The following is a 16,681-nucleotide window of genomic DNA, read 5'->3' on the forward strand; positions in this document are numbered from 1 at the left end:
TTACATAAAATATTTTCCCAGGACACATCACACAAGACTTGTTATACAAAAAAGTAAGCATTTCGTAGAAACATACGTATTACTTTTAAGGACGTACATGACATAAAATTAAATGAAATAGGCACATGACAAAAAAATGCATCTACAACATAAAAACATAGGCCTAGACATATTATATAAAATACACAGACAAGACATAAAAAAAAAGAAAAATTACTTAAAAATTTATATATGATATGAAACAGTGATATTATAGCTATTATTATTATTGTGATTATTAGTATTATCCAGTACATATAGTGCATGTACTGAATAAAATTTAGCCTAATTTTGGTTAAATATCAATTAGCTCACATCTTAATACCAGTACAGTATATTGTGGATGAGAACATTGACTGAGGCAAGAAGAGCGAATGATACTCTTCTCAGTCCAGGCACTATTCCACTTTATTCTCTGTTACTATTATCTTCTCTTATAAACGGTGAAATATGGAGATATAAAAAATATTAATTATCAGATACAGCCTAATAATGAAAAATATGTTTACGTAGAAAAGTTAACTGAAATATACTCTGGAAAATCTATGTGAAACAAATATTCCGTTGGTGGGCTGAGCGTTTTGGGAAACATATCACTCCTCAACAGCTCTATTCGAATACAAAATGATTCAACAGACTGGGTACACGACATTTCCAAACAGCCCTAATAAATACGTAGATAAGGATAATTGACACAAGGACCTAACTATATTTTAACGAAACGAAGAGAGACGGGACAAACCTTCCTAATCTTTGAAGTCTAACACCGCCGCTGCCGCCGCCGCTGCCGCCGCCGCCGCCGCCGCCGCCGCCACCACCACCACCACCACCACCACCACCACCAAAAGTATCGCTGCTGCTGATGCTACTGCTCTTTCTACTAGTACTATTATTGTTATCATACTCCAAAGGTCCATATTCTCTATCGTTGTCTTCATCATCGTTGTCATCTATTTAACTAAGAGCGTACAGTAACATAGACCCACCACCTATGTTACACGCTGTATAGTTTCTGACTTTCTTAGGACAGGTTGTTAAATTATGGCTTATTTAACGACGCTCGCAACTGCAGAGGTTATATCAGCGTCGCCGGTGAGCCGGGATTTTGTCTCGCGGAGTTCTTTTGCATACCAGTAAATCTACTGACATGAGCCTGTCGCATTTAAACACACTTAAATGCCATCGATCTTGTCCCGGAATCGAACGCACAACCTCGAGCATAGAATGTCAGCGCTATACCAACTACGCTATCGAGGCCGACTGGACGGGTTTTGTAAAGATTTTGAGCCGCGAGATTAATGGTTAAAAATGGGCGCCAGTCAAGTTGAATCCAGCTTTTCTATTGTACAAAGACTAATATATGTTCATGTTATCTCTATCTAAGTTCATATTATTTTTAATCTGGAATTTGTTCCTCTCAATATCCTTGAACCTGGATCAGAAGTATTCATATTTGATATTTAATCAGTTCTCAAGCATAAGGCAAGAATTTCAATGCACCCTAACTGTATACAATTATATTACTGCGGTGACTTCTGTCTATTTTGAATGATTCATATTTAAATAATAATGTTTAAACATTGTAGAGTTGATAATTTAGAGAAGTGAGGTTATGGATATCAGTAACGAGAAATGTCAGCCTACATCCCAAAAACAAACGCTATTGTTTGTGATTTAAAAATAAACATGCATGAAATTGCTGTTACTTTGATGTATTTCGAATTTATAAAATAAAAATTAATGTGTAAATAATAAGAAATGTGTATAGATGAGCAGGCGAGACTTGAAATGTGAGTTGTGCGAGAAGGGAAAGAATAAGCTATAAAAAAGAGGGTTTGATTTTTGCTGGTTAATATTATACGAATCTACCGACATGGAAGTTCATCTCTGACTAAAAACCTATTTTCCTTCTTCATAACCATTGATGATATAGCCATGATACATGATAAGTTTACAGGAGAGGTGTTGCCTCCTATACTGTACATTACGGAATAATTAATACGTAATATGTGCTGCGTGTATATTTATAAAATTTATTAGTCTCTCACTTTCATTTGGTCATGAAGTATCTAACGCAAAGAAAGTCAGGTATCAGTACCCTGTGTGTGGTGTGGAAGGAAATAAATGTTTAAATTATATTCCTATCATCGAATTCAGTTACAATTTCTTTCCTCGTCTTTTTTTAGATTTGGATGTACCTGCATTTTAACAAAAATATATACCTTTACATTTTATCTTCGCTTTAGAATATGCCATTAGGGAAGTTCAGGATAACACAGAGGGTTTGGAATTGAAAGGTTTACATCAGCTGCTTGTCTATGCGGATGACGTGAATATGTTACGAGAAAATTCACAAACGTTTAGGGAAAACATGTAAATTTTACTTGAAGCAAATAAAGCGATAGGCTTGGAAGTAAACCCCGAAAAGACCAAGTATATGATTATGTATCGTGACCAGAATATTGTACGAAATGGAAATACAAAAACTGGAGATTTATCCTTCGAAGAGGTGGAAAAATTCAAATTTCTTGAAACAGTAACAAATATAGATGACACTCGGGAGGAAATTAAACGCAGAATTAATATAGGAAATGCGTATTATTATTCGGTTGAGAAGCTTTTGTCACCTAACCTGCTGTCAAAAAATCTGAAAGTTAGAATTTATAAAACAATTATATTACCGGTTGTTCTGTACGGTTGTGAAACTTGGACTCTCGCATTGAGAGATGAACAGAGATTAAGGTTGTTTGAGAATAAGGTTCATAGGAAAATATTTGGAAAGTTATACAACGTAGAACTGCATGCATTGTACTCTTCACTTGATATTATTAGAAACATTAAATCCAGGTGTTTGAGATGGGCAGGGTATGTAGTACGTATGGGCGAATCAGAAATGCATCTAGAGTGTTAGCTGGGAGGCCGGAGGGAAAAAGAACTTTGGTGAGGCCGAGACGTAGATGGGAGGATAATAAACAAAATGGATTTGAGGGAGGTGGAATATGGCAGAGGCTGGATTAATCTTGCACAGGATAGGGACCGATGGCGGGCTTATGTGAGGGCGGCAATGAACCTCCGGGTTCTTTAAAAGCCATTTGTAAGTAAGTATATATAAACATCTATTATAGTTTATCACTTGTAAATAAATATATATGAAATTGTTAATAATATAACGAATTTCGCATTGATGAAAAAAAAACAAAAATAAATGCGTAAGTAATAAAAAATGTGTAGCTTACGGAATAATTAAGATTTAATATGTGCCGCGTGTAGTTCTATATTTGTAATGTTATTCCATCTCTTACTTTCATTCGGTTATGAGAAAATACAAGTAAACTAGACGTCATTCCCGCGTGTGGTGTAGGAGGATATTAAAGTTCCATTTTTATTACTCGTATATTTCTAGCATTTATTTCAGTTACAATTTATTTCTACGTCTTTTCTTTAGATTTGAAAGTTACTGAATCGGTCTTGTTTTTCTGTAATGTTTATATGTACATTTTAAGGACAAGTATATCTTACATTTCGCCCTTTTCTTTTTACGAGAAATTTTCGCATAGATGTTTCTAGTTACATTCCCATCCATAATTTACTCGTCTCTAGCAGCCACTACACTATCAAGGTCTGTTGAATTATATTGTTCCGTATTATCCAACGGGCAAACTATTTTCGTAATTCATTTGCTTGGCTGTGTTGCAACTTCCAATTTTCAGACCTCACATCACATTTGATCTAGATTAATTTAAACAGAGTTCAGTGTTGTACAACGTGATCAAGTAGTACCCTCAGTTCATTTTCTGAACTTAATTCTAAATTAATCTTCAGCCATATTTCTTTATACAACCGGCACTAAGTGGCTTACGCTTCCCAGCACTAGCAACATCTATGAATCACTCTCGTAGAGCTGGCACGGTCGGACAGATAGCGGCAAGTTAAGGGCTCTGCCATTGCACAAAAAATTATTCCACAATTTAAAATAATGTAATATTTTAAAAATAAATATTAAGTAATACAGAAGTTGTGCATATTAATTATTATTCTTCATTGAAATTAAGTGATGTGACATGTCACAGTAATACAATATTATTAAAGAATGGAAGAAAACACTTTTTTATACTTAAATATGCTTGATTTTGTCTTCTTAGCACCAAACTAATTCAACTAATCATCGTATATGATCTGCTCCAATGAAAAACTTCTGTACATTTCTACAAGACAGCAGATAGTATGTCGAGAAGATGTAAGGAATTATAAAACAAAGAGCACTGTGGGATTAGATCTGCTACTGAGAAAAGTTTAAACTGTGTTTCTGTTTATTTAGAAGTCTACTTTCGTTACTGAGAATATTAGCTACTGAGTATTTATATTCCAATAAAAGCATGTGTAAATCACAATATAATTTAAGTTGTCCGTTTGTAATTGGTGTCCGCTATTGCAAAGTATCCGATAAGAATTTTTTCGCTGTATATCTAATTTTCGTTAGTACTCTCGTCGGCGTTGCAATTACTGGTAGATATATAAAGATGATTTTTGGAATAAATGAATAATTTCTAGTAATAATTGCAGGCTTATGGTGTACTTCTAAGTACAAGTGCTTTATTAATTAAGTATATTACTGTAAGATTATTCAGCGCTGAAATTCAACGTGACTAAGAAATTAATAATTTTGACGGCAGTCCTCTATCAGAGTCATACTTCTTTAATATTTTGCATATCACCACACGAGACTTTCTTCCCTGATAACTAACGATAATTTTATTGTTCTTAAAAAGTCATCGCCTTCGGTCGGGTCTAAACTCGCGAACCAAGGGCTTACATGGTTACCACTAGAGCAGGGCCGGGCATGAGAGCGACTCCATTCAGTCTGCCAGAGCTGCTCTCGCTCCGCAAGCACTTCAATTCCAAGCCAGAGCAGAACGCTCACTCAGTGGCGGACTCACATTACAGCTACCTTCCCTGCATTAATATAACTAGAGCCACAGTTGTTCTAGTCATTCAGTGTGTCACTATATAATAGTTTATAAGGATATTACATCAATCTATTGTACATTACAGAATTTATAACACTCTTATTAATTTAATAAAATAAACTTCGCTCCATACACATATACAAATCATTAGGCTTATTTACATAACCCATATGCACATAATGCAATCTTCTCACCACGGTTCTACAAGACAGGCGTATGGCTTCCACTTCCTCTACTTGCTGTGGACAGAGTTCATCTACCAATATAATTAAACATCGCTAGACGAAGTTACCTTCGTTGAATGTTTTCAATTCCTTTGCAATTTCGTGGCAAATTTTGTAGCTAATTCTCATAGCCGATTCACTAAGTGCATTATTGTCATCCTGTTAATATATAATATAATATAATATAATATAATATAATATAATATAATATAATATAATATAATATAATATAATATAATATAATATAATATAATATCATATCATATCATATCATATCATATCATATCATATCATATCATATCATATCATATCATATCATATCATATCATATCATTATATCATATCACATCATATGTCCACAAATTAATACAACTTAAAAAAAATGTTTCTCAGGTACATTATATTAGAGCAGTGATGTCAAGGTCACAGCACGTGAAAGACACTACGTGCTCCAAAGCGCGCACGGGTTCTAATGAATCTATTCTGTAAGCAGTAGCGGTGAACAAGAAGGGGTGAGCAGAATGAACTCTATTGGCCTATCACTGCAAGATGAATTAAACTGCTCTTAATTAATAGATAATGTGTTACGCTCATACAAGAAAACAAGAAATAAAAGCACATTTTGCAACATGTAGCCCTCTAATTAATGCAATTAATTATAAAATAGTAGGATATAACAAATAATAAACATAGCTTCTCTTTAACTTAAGCAGTTTTACATAATGAGGCATATAATTAGCCTAGGCCTAATTACTGTTTTTAACTGTTACATAATCTTGTACTACTTATATGAGCATCATCACACTTCTAGAAGGAAATTTATATTCCTGACTTCTTGCATAATTCAGAAGTGTTTTTTTTTTTTTCCTGATTTTTGCCGACACAAATCCAGCTTGGGCTGGAGTAGGTCAATATCTTTAAATCGTCAATGGAACTCTTCCCATAGATTTTTTAAAACATTACAGTATTTTACACTGTTGAACAGGAGGTCAATGACTGAAGGCGTTAAAATTATAAAAATTGTGCTGTGAGATCTGTGACATCCACAATGAAATCTTCATCTGAAAGCTTTTAACAATATCTGTTGACACAGATTAATTTATTCTTTCCTTGCGATCTCAAATTCAAAACGTTCAGATACTCTAATACATCCTTGAGAAAGTCACGTTCCTCGGTCCATGTAGAGTCATCTAATTCTGGACTGTCTCTGTTTTTCTATTATGAATTCTGATAAATATTCACGTAATTCAAAATATCTGGACAGAACAATATCGTAATAGTAAGAAACATCGTTAAACTGAGAATTTATGTACGAAAATCTGGTCAATTTATAGACACAACTCTTAACTGACATTTAACGAATTTACGCCATTAGCAACACACACTTTTATCTGTACTTTATTCTGTAAACATAAATACAATGCTGCGAGGAAAAAGTTCTACAATACATCTTTACATACATTTATTACTATTTAATGTCACTAAAAACCAAACTAATTTGAATATTAGGCATATATCATTCTATAGCCTAGATGAACTAATAATTTCAGGCGTTCGACACTGCTTGTCTTTATAACTAAATAATTTCCACAAACCAATCTCATCTTTAACTTATATAAGAAGTTAAGGGCCGTATTCATAGACATTTTTAGCGCGGGCTTTCGGTGGATTATCAGCGTTTTTCGTATTCATAAACCAGTGTTAGCGATAGGATATGATTTGAATTGTGTACTAGTAACCAGTGGATAGCCGGAGCTAGCGTAGCTCGTAGCGCGTGCTGCAAAATGTCTATGAATAGCACCCTAAGAGTCTAGTCAGCCAGAAACTTACTGAACGACTTCTTCGTCAATGTGTAATGTACAAGCCTTGTGTTCACCAGTGACTTGTACCTGCGTTCCTTACGGGCTCTGATCAGCGCATACGGGCTATGAGCACGTTGAGCTCTCGTTGACATCACTGTATTAGAGTATCTATTCGATATTTATATTGCATTATAAGTTATTGCAGTACATTTAGTAATATATAATTTTAAATTATACAAACATTATGATATATCACAGTATAGTATATTACAGTTCATGATATATAATATGACATATGATTATCATGAACTGTAATATACTATACTATGATATATCATATGACATATTATATATCATGAACTGTAATATACTATACTATGATATATCATAATACTTGTGTAATTTAAAATTATATATTACTAAATGTATAATAACTTATAATGCAATGTAAATATCAAATAGATACTCTAATATAATGTACCTGAGAAACATTATCTTTAAGTTGTATTAATCTATGGCGTTCATTACCAACATATTTGTCATATCCAGTAGCATGTTATAAAGAATAATGTCGTTGGATATTGAACTTCTTAATTAGTTGGAGTGTTTTATGCCAAATTAAATACTTTGCTAATCCACTGTTCTCTACCAAAAAGAACTCCTCTTCCCATGATACATTAAAAGCATTGGGAATAGCGGGACGGTTATTGAATGAGCGGAAGCTCCGTCTTCAAAGTTCGCCATCATACTGCAGAATCACCACTGCACCGACACTAAATGACGTACAGTATGCATACGTCAGAGCACTCGCAAGACCTGCTCTTTAAAGCACACAGCGCTCATTTCTCAGAATCACGTAATGTGACCAGCCCTACACTAGAGACTAAACATCGAGGACAACAGCGTTTACGCAGACAAGTCACTGCAGTCCCCCCTCCCATAGCCAAATTGATGAGGTAAGGTCTATAACCAATCAAGTTCATTTTTGTCCATTCATTTTTTTTTTTTCAAATTTGAAATTACATTTTGCATAATTCCACAAGTGTTACGACTTTAACAGTTGCTATACTACTTTGTCTTGATCTCGAAAACAACAACAAAAAATATATGCAGAAAATAATAAATAGGTAAAAAATACAAAAATAGTTTATTATTATTATTATTATTATTATTATTATTATTATTATCATTTTTTCTCGATAATTGTGTAAATCGACTTCAATGGTTATTGATCTCACCGCTTCAATTGTTAAAGCACTACAGAAGAAAGGAAAGGTATCTGCTTCAATCAGTTTATCTGGATACGTCAATTCTACGATTTCAATGCGATATGTTCTGCTCCAGAGAAGATTATGTTTACCAAGACTAGAAAGCACAGGAATGCTAGACGGAAGAGAGGAGATAGCAGTATATAAACCGCTTACTGCATCAAAGCAGACAGAAGCATCTCTGTGCCTCATCCACTAGTACACACGGCGCCATGCAGCTTCTCGTAAGTAAAAATATATTTTATTCTCGACCATGCTGAAATGTAGTAATTATACACCTAGTAGCAGTCCTTTAATGCATGTCATTAAAGTACACCTATTAATTAAAGTTCAGGTTTTCGATTATTCTCGGATATACAATCGAAAGAGAACGAGGGAAACGTCACGGAGGCTGGAAATCCAATATTGTCGCAGAAGGTTATGTTCTATTACTATAATAATTAGCGTTAATTGTAAATAATATTCAAATAAATTCAATTTGTCATCTCGTTTTTCAATTCTAAATCAATTTTCAGGTTATATCAAAATAAGTTCATGTTATTCTCTAGGTTATATCAAGGTCAATGCCATTATTGTTCCTCGGAAAAAATCAATACTTTCGCGTCTGAGCACATCTCACAATTTAAGAGTTATGCACAAGGTCTCTTCCGCTCTTGGGTCAGGTACGAATAAAATGAATACTTCTGAATAATTTCAAGTTAGAAATATGGTCGTGCATAAAATGTCGTATGTAACTTGCCTATAATAGTAATTAAGACGCTCGTACAGAAAATTATGAAACTCGCTTGCGCTCTTTTCATAAACAAACATACTCGCGTCTTAATTACTATCATTACAGGCTCGTTGCACAATGTACTATTAATTTACAGATTCAGGAGAGGAACATTTACAATGAAATAAAAACAGCTTATACAATACATTTTTGCGAAATTCAAGTTACAAAAAAAGTCACAACATATAAAGACAAATAAAAATGTGGTAAATTAATTTTAAAATGCTCACAGTTTCTTTCGGTACTGTCTGGTCACTATATATTAATATTTTTATTTTATTTATTTATTTATTTATTTATTTATTTTATTTGAACATTCGAGTACCAAGATCAAGAACTCTATTCTGACAACATTACTTTTTACACCAAATCATGTTCATTTTTCAATAGATGTTAGATCATATAACAAAAATCCTATGTACCGGTACTCATATTCTAATATATCTTCGTAAATATGTCTCTACAGATTTGCACTATACTTTTGGCTACAGCGTCCTTAGTTCTGGCTGAAGACCAGAAGAAGGACAAAAAGACAGACAAGAGAGGACTCCATGACCTAGGTTATGGGGGAGGAGGCTTCGGACATGGAGGAAGTCTGTCATTTGGGGGTCACGGAGGTGGACTGTCAGGTGGTCACGAAGGAGGTTTATCCTTAGGAGGTCACGGAGGCGGGGTATCACTTGGAGGCCATGGTGGAGGTATCTCTCTGGGAGGAGGTCACTCATTCGGCGGTAGTGGTCTTGGAGGAGGTCATTCTTTCGGCGGCAGTGGTCTTGGAGGAGATCACTCTTTCGGCGGTAGTGGTCTTGGAGGAGATCACTTTTTCGGCGGTAGTGGTCTTGGAGGCGGTGAGTCTCATGTGAAGGCCATCACCATCACCAAAGAAGTTAAAGTGCCTGTCCCTCATCCTTATCCTGTCCATGTTGAAAAGAAAGTTCCTGTCCCTGTAAAGGTACCTGTTCCAGTTCACGTTGAGAAACCATATCCAGTCCCTGTATCTAAACCCTACCCCGTGTATGTGGAGAAGAAGGTACCTTACCCTGTAGAAAAGACAGTCCCCTACCCCGTTAAAGTTCCAGTCAAGGTCCCCGTTCCTGTACCCCACCCTGTCCATGTACCCAAGCCCTACCCAGTGAAGGTCCCTGTACCCCACCCTTACCCCGTGAAGGTACCAGTGGTGGTAGAGAAGAAGATACCAGTGTTCATCAAGGGACATGACGGAGGTCTCGGTGGAGGTCTGGGGGGACATGGATTTGGCGGTCATGGAGAATTTGATTTTGGCGGTCACCATTAATTCTGTAATAGCCGAACACGCATACTTTTCACGCGTCCTAATTCACAAGAAAACCAGTACATTCATTTTTATGAAGTTCAAAATCAATTTCAATGCTGTTAAATCATCTTACAATATGAGAATGACAATATATCATTATAAAGACGTCCCGTAAAGAAAATACTTGTCTGTAAAAAATGAAAGAGCATTAAGAATATGCTTACAACTCTGTTATGTATAATTTTATTGATTGTATTTTCTGTTGTCTGTTTTATTTTGAAGATATATTAATAATTATGTTTTGTACATATTTTACACAAATATTTTTATACATGTATGAAAATATTCGACATAAATAAAAAGTGAACTGTTTGTGAATATTTAATTTCTGATTTATTCTTATTCATCAATATACAAAACTTACAGTGCATCACTTTACCAGGAATTCAATGGGGACATTAAGATTATGTCGCTTCTCTAATTTAAACTTTAAGAAATTATGGTTAAGGTTTTTACTTATTGTGTGCTCGTATGAGGAATGTACGGGTCACAATTTCAATTTTGCATTCAAGAGTGCATTCAATGCTAGAACCCTTTATGCACAAAAAAACCTTGGGATTGAACATTCCATTTCAAATACGATTAAAGAAATCTATATTTTTTCTAGAAAATAATGTAATTGATTTATGAAAAATATAAAATTAAATATGCGGCACATATAATGCATGTAGTGAATAAAATTTTTGCCTAATTTGGGTTAAATATCAATCAGCTCACATCTTAATGCCAGTACAGTATATTTTGGATGAGAACATTGACTGAGACAAGAATTGCGAATGACAATCTTGTTAGATCAGCCACTATTCCACTTTATTCTCTGTTACTATTATCTTCTCTGATGAACGTTGAAATATGTGGGCATCAGAAATAGCAATTATCGGATATAGTGTAATAATGCATAATATTTTTACATACAATGGTTAACTGAAATATACTGGGGAAAAAACCATGTGTAAGAAATGTTCCGTCAGTGACCAGAGCGTTTTGGGAAACATCGCTCCTCAACAAATCTATTCGAATAAAAAATTATTCAACAGACTGGGTAAGTAAAATTCCCAAACAGCCGTAATAAATACGAGGATAAGGACAATTGACACCAGAACCCACCTGTATTTAAACGTAACGATGAGAGACGGGACAGACCTTCCTAATCTTTGAAGTCTAACACCACCATCAAAATCACCACCATCACCAGCACCACCATCGCTGCTGCTTATACCACTGCTCTTTCTGATAGTACTATTATTGTCGTCCAACTGCAAAGGTTCATGCTTTCCATCGTCATCGTCATCATGATTCTTTAAGAGTGTACAATAATGTAGACCCAGCGCCTGTGATGCACACTGAATAGTGTCTGTCTTTCCAGGGACAGGTTGTTAAATTATGGTTTATCTAACGACGCTCGCAACTGCAGAAGTTCTATCAACCGGTGTGTCGGAATTCTTTTTCTCGCAGGAGTTCTTTTATATACCAGTAACTCTACTGAAATGAGCCTGTCGCATTTAAAAACAATTATATGCCATCGATCTGGGCCGGGATGGAACTCGCAACCTCGAGCATAGAATGCCAGCGCTAAACTAACTACGCTACCGAGGCCGACTGGACAGGTTATATAAAGCTTTCGAACCACGAGATTAATGATTGAAAACGGTCGCCAGTCAAGTTGAATCCAGGTTTTATGTTGTATAAACTCTAATCTACGTTCATGTTATCTCAATCCAAGTCTATATTATTTAAATCTGTTTTTTTTAGTATTAATCTTATTGAGCCTGGTCCAGAAGTATTCACATTTAATATTTAATCAGTTCTCAAGCACAAGTCAAGAATTACAATGCACCCTATCTGTATACAATGACATTATTGAGGTGAATTCTGTCAGTTTGAATGAATGCTATTTAAAAACAATGTTTAAAGATTGTAGAGTTTATGATTTCGAGAAGTGTGGTTATGGATATCACTAACGAGGAATGTGAGCCTACATCCCAAATACAAACGTTATTGTTTATCATTAAAAATAAACATGTTTGAAATTGCTGTTAATTTAATGAATTTCGTACACACCTGTGGAGTAACGGTCAGTGTGTCTGGCCGCGAAACCAGGTGGCCCTGGTTCGAATCCCGGTCGGGGAAAGTTACCTGGTTGAAGGTTTTTTCGTGGTTTTCCCTCAACCCAGTACGAGCAAATGCTGGGTAATTTTCGGTGCTGGATTCTGGACTCATTTCAGCGGCATTATCACCATTTCACTCAGACGCTAAATAACGTGAGATGTTGATACCGCGTCGTAAAATAACCCAATAAAATAAAAAATAAAATAATGCATTTCGAATTTATAAAATAACAATTAATGTGTAAGTAATAAGAAACATTTACAGATGAGGAGATGAGACTTGAAATGTAACTTGTGAGAGGAGGGAAAGAATAAGCTATCAAAGGCGGATTTGATTTTTGCTGGTTAATATTATACGAATCTACCGACATGGAAGTTGATCTCAGACTAAAACCTATTTTTCTCCTTCATACCCATTGGTGATATAGCCACGACACATGATAAGTTTACAGGAGAGGTGTTGCCTCCCCTACTGTACATTACGAAATAATTAGTACCTAATATGTGCTGCGTGTTTATTTGTAAAGTTATTTCATCTCTCAATTTCATTTGGTCTTGAAGTAGTTAACACAAAGAAAATTAGGTATCAGTTCCCTGTGTGTGATGTGGAAGGAAATAAAAGTTTAAACTGTATTCCTACCATCGAATTTAGTTACAAATTCTTTCCATATCTTTTTTTAGATTTGGATGTATCTTGTATTTTAAGAGAACTATACAAAAAAACGTCTATTATTGCTTATTATTCATAAATAGACATGTATGGAATTGTTAATTATATAACGAATTTCGCATTTATGAAAAAAAAAAAAAAAAAAAGAAATGCGTAGGCCTAAGTAATGAAAAATTTGTACTTTACGGATAATTAATATTTAATATTTGCCGTATGTAGGTCTATATTTGTATATTTATTCCATCCTTCACATTCATTCGGTTATGAAATAATGCAAGGAAAATAGACGACTTTCCGTGTATGGTGTGGGAGGATATTAAAGTTTCATTTTTATTACTCGTATATTCCTAGCATTGAATTCAGTTATGATTTCTTTCCACATCTTTCCTTTAGATTTGAAAGTAAATTAATCAACCTTGTTTTTCTGTAATGTTTATATATTTTAAAGAGAAGTATATCCAACAGTTCGCACTATTCTTTTTGCGAGAAATTTTCACATCGCTGTTTCTTAGTTCCATTCCAATTCATAATTTACTCGTCTCTTGCAGTCACTACACTGTCACGGGCTACTGGATCACATTGTTCCGTATTATCCAACGAGTAAACGATCGAGATTGGTTTGGCTGTGTTGCACCGTCCACTTTTGAGAACTCAGATCAGATTTGAACTAGATTAATGTAAAGAGAGTTCAGTGTTATACAACGCGACCAAGTCGTCCTCTCAGTTCATTTTCGGAACTTGGTTCTAAATTAATCTCCTGTCATCTTTCTTTATACAACCGCCCTAAGTGGTCTACGATTCACAGTAATATGAATCTCAGTCGTAGAGTTGAAACGATAGGGCTGATAACGGCAGTTTAAGGTCTCTGCCATTGCACAAAAAGTTATTCCCGATTTTAAAATAACCTAATATTCTAAAGATAAATATTAAGTAATATTAGCTTGTGCATTTTAAAGGTTATTCTTAAGTGAAATTAAGAGATGTGACATATCACAATAGTACAGTATTATGGAATAAAGGATGAAAACACACTTTTTTACATTTAAATATGCTGAGATTTTTCTTCTTAGCACCAATTGAACTAATCATCGTACATGATCTTCTCCAATCGAAAAGTTCTGTACATTTCAACAAGACAGCAGTTAGCATATTGAGAAGATGTAAGGAATTATAAAACAAAGAGCACTGTGCGATTAGATCTGCTACTGAGAAAAATGTAAACTGTTTTCCTGTTTATTTAGAAGTCTCCTTTCCTTACTGAGAATATTAGCTACTGAGTATTTATATTCCAATAAAAGCATTTGTAAATCACTATATAACTTAAGTTGTAAGTTTATGAGAGGTGTCCGCTACTGCAAAGTATCCGTTAAGGAATGTTTTTTTGTATACCTAAATTACATGTTGTATTGTCCCCGGCGTTATAATGAAATATAAAACATATTAATTAAATTACAAAATAAAAATTGGATCTAAATTAAATACTAAAAATAATACAAAATAACACGAAAGCTAAATGCCGAATTTCTCCATTCTTGTAGATAATTATATAAAGATGGTTTTGGGAATAAGTGAATAACTTCTACTAATAATTACAGGTTTATGGTATACTTCATAGCACAAGTGCTTAATTAATTAAGTACATTACTGTAAGCTAATTCAGCGTCGAAATTCAAAGTGGCTAAGAAATTACGAGTTTTGACGGCAGTCCTGTATCAGAGACAAACTTGTTTAACGTTCCGCGTATCAACCAGAAGGAACTTTGGTCTCTGATAAAGTCACATTAACGATAATTTTATTGCCCTTAAAAATCTATCCAATTCGGTAGTGTATAAACGCGCGAACCAACGGGTTACATGGTAGCCACTAGAGACTAAACATCGAGGACAACATCGTTTAGGAAGATACGTCACTGCAGTCCACCCTCCCATAGCCTAATTGTTAAACCACTACAGAAGAAAGAAAAGGTATCTGCTTCTACCTGTTATCCAGATACGTAAACTCTACGATTTCAATGTGATGTGTTCTGCTCCAGAGATGATTATGTTTACCAAGACTAGAAAGCACAGGAATGCTAGACGGAAGAGAGGAGATAGCAGTATATAAACCGCTTACTGCATCCTAGCAGACAGAAGCATCTCTGTGCCTCAACCACTAGTACACACGGCGCCATGAAGCTTCTCGTAAGTAAAAATATTATATTTTAATTTACAGATTCAGGAAGGGAACATTTACAATGAAATAAAAACAGCTTAATTATTCTGGGAACATTAATTTTATATGAAATCATGTTAATTTCTCAATAGGTGTTATGTTATATAACAAATACCTATGTACTCATATTTTAATATATCTTCGTAAATATGTCTCTACAGATTTGCACCATACTTTTGGCCACAGCGTCCTTAGTTCTGGCTGAAGACCAGAAGAAGGACAAAAAGACAGACAAGAGAGGACTCCATGACCTAGGTTATGGGGGAGGAGACTTCGGACATGGAGGAAGTCTGTCATTTGGAGGTCACGGAGTTGGACTGTCAGGTGGTCACGAAGGTGGTTTGTCCTTAGGAGGTCACGGAGGCGGACTATCCCTTGGAGGTCATGGTGGAGATATCTCTCTAGGAGGAGGTCACTATTTCGGCAGCAGTGGTCTTGGAGGAGGTCATTCTTTCGGCGGCAGTGGCCTCAGTGGAGGTCACTCTTTCGGAGGCAGTGGCCTTGGAGGAGGTCACTCTTTCAGCGACAGTGGTCTTGGAGGATGTCACTCTTTCGGCAGCAGTGGTATTGGAGGCGGTGAGGCTCATGTGAAGTCCATCACCGTCACCAAAGAAGTTAAAGTGACTGTCCCTCATCCTTATCCTGTCCATGTTGAGAAGAAAGTTCCTGTCCCTGTAAAGGTCCCTGTTCCAGTTCACGTTGACAAACCATATCCAGTACCTGTACCTAAGCCCTACCCCGTGTATGTGGAGAAGAATGTACCTTACCCTGTAGAAAAGACAGTCCCCTACCCCGTTAAAGTTCCAGTCAAAATCCCTGTTCCTGTACCCCACCCTGTCCACGTACCCAAACCGTACCCAGTGAAGGTCCCTGTACCCCACCCTTACCCCGTGAAGGTACCAGTGGTTGTAGAGAAGAAGGTACCAGTGTTCATCAAGGGACATGACGGAGGTCTCGGTGGTGGTCTGGGGGGACATGGATTTGGCGGCCATGGAGGATTTGATTTTGGCAGTCACCATTAAGTCTGTAACAGAATAACACGCATATTTTCCAGGCATCCTAATTCACAAGAAAACTTGTACATTGATTTTTATAAACATCAAAATCAATTTCAATGCTGTTGAATCATCTTGCAATATGAGAATGACAATATATAATCATAAACGCATCCTGTAAATAAAGTACTTCTCTGTAAAAATGAAAGCATATTAAGAATATGCTTACAACACATTGTTATATAGGGTATAACTGATTATATGTTTTATAATTTGTTTTATTTTGAAGATA

General features: G+C 35.4%; 1 protein-coding gene across 1 annotated transcript in view; it reads left to right on the plus strand.

Moving 5' to 3' along the window:
- Positions 1-16,681, plus strand: part of LOC138698921 (uncharacterized) — a 42,799-nt gene that overhangs the window by 2,535 nt on the left and 23,583 nt on the right. The window contains exons 3-6 of the mRNA XM_069825117.1: positions 799-922; positions 9,539-10,365; positions 15,306-15,363; positions 15,556-16,405. Coding sequence (XP_069681218.1) covers positions 799-922; positions 9,539-10,365; positions 15,306-15,363; positions 15,556-16,405 — 1,859 coding nt within the window. The remainder of the gene's footprint in view (positions 1-798; positions 923-9,538; positions 10,366-15,305; positions 15,364-15,555; positions 16,406-16,681) is intronic.

This window comes from Periplaneta americana, chromosome 4 (assembly GCF_040183065.1).
Source record: "Periplaneta americana isolate PAMFEO1 chromosome 4, P.americana_PAMFEO1_priV1, whole genome shotgun sequence".
Classification (NCBI taxonomy): Eukaryota; Metazoa; Arthropoda; class Insecta; order Blattodea; family Blattidae; genus Periplaneta; species Periplaneta americana.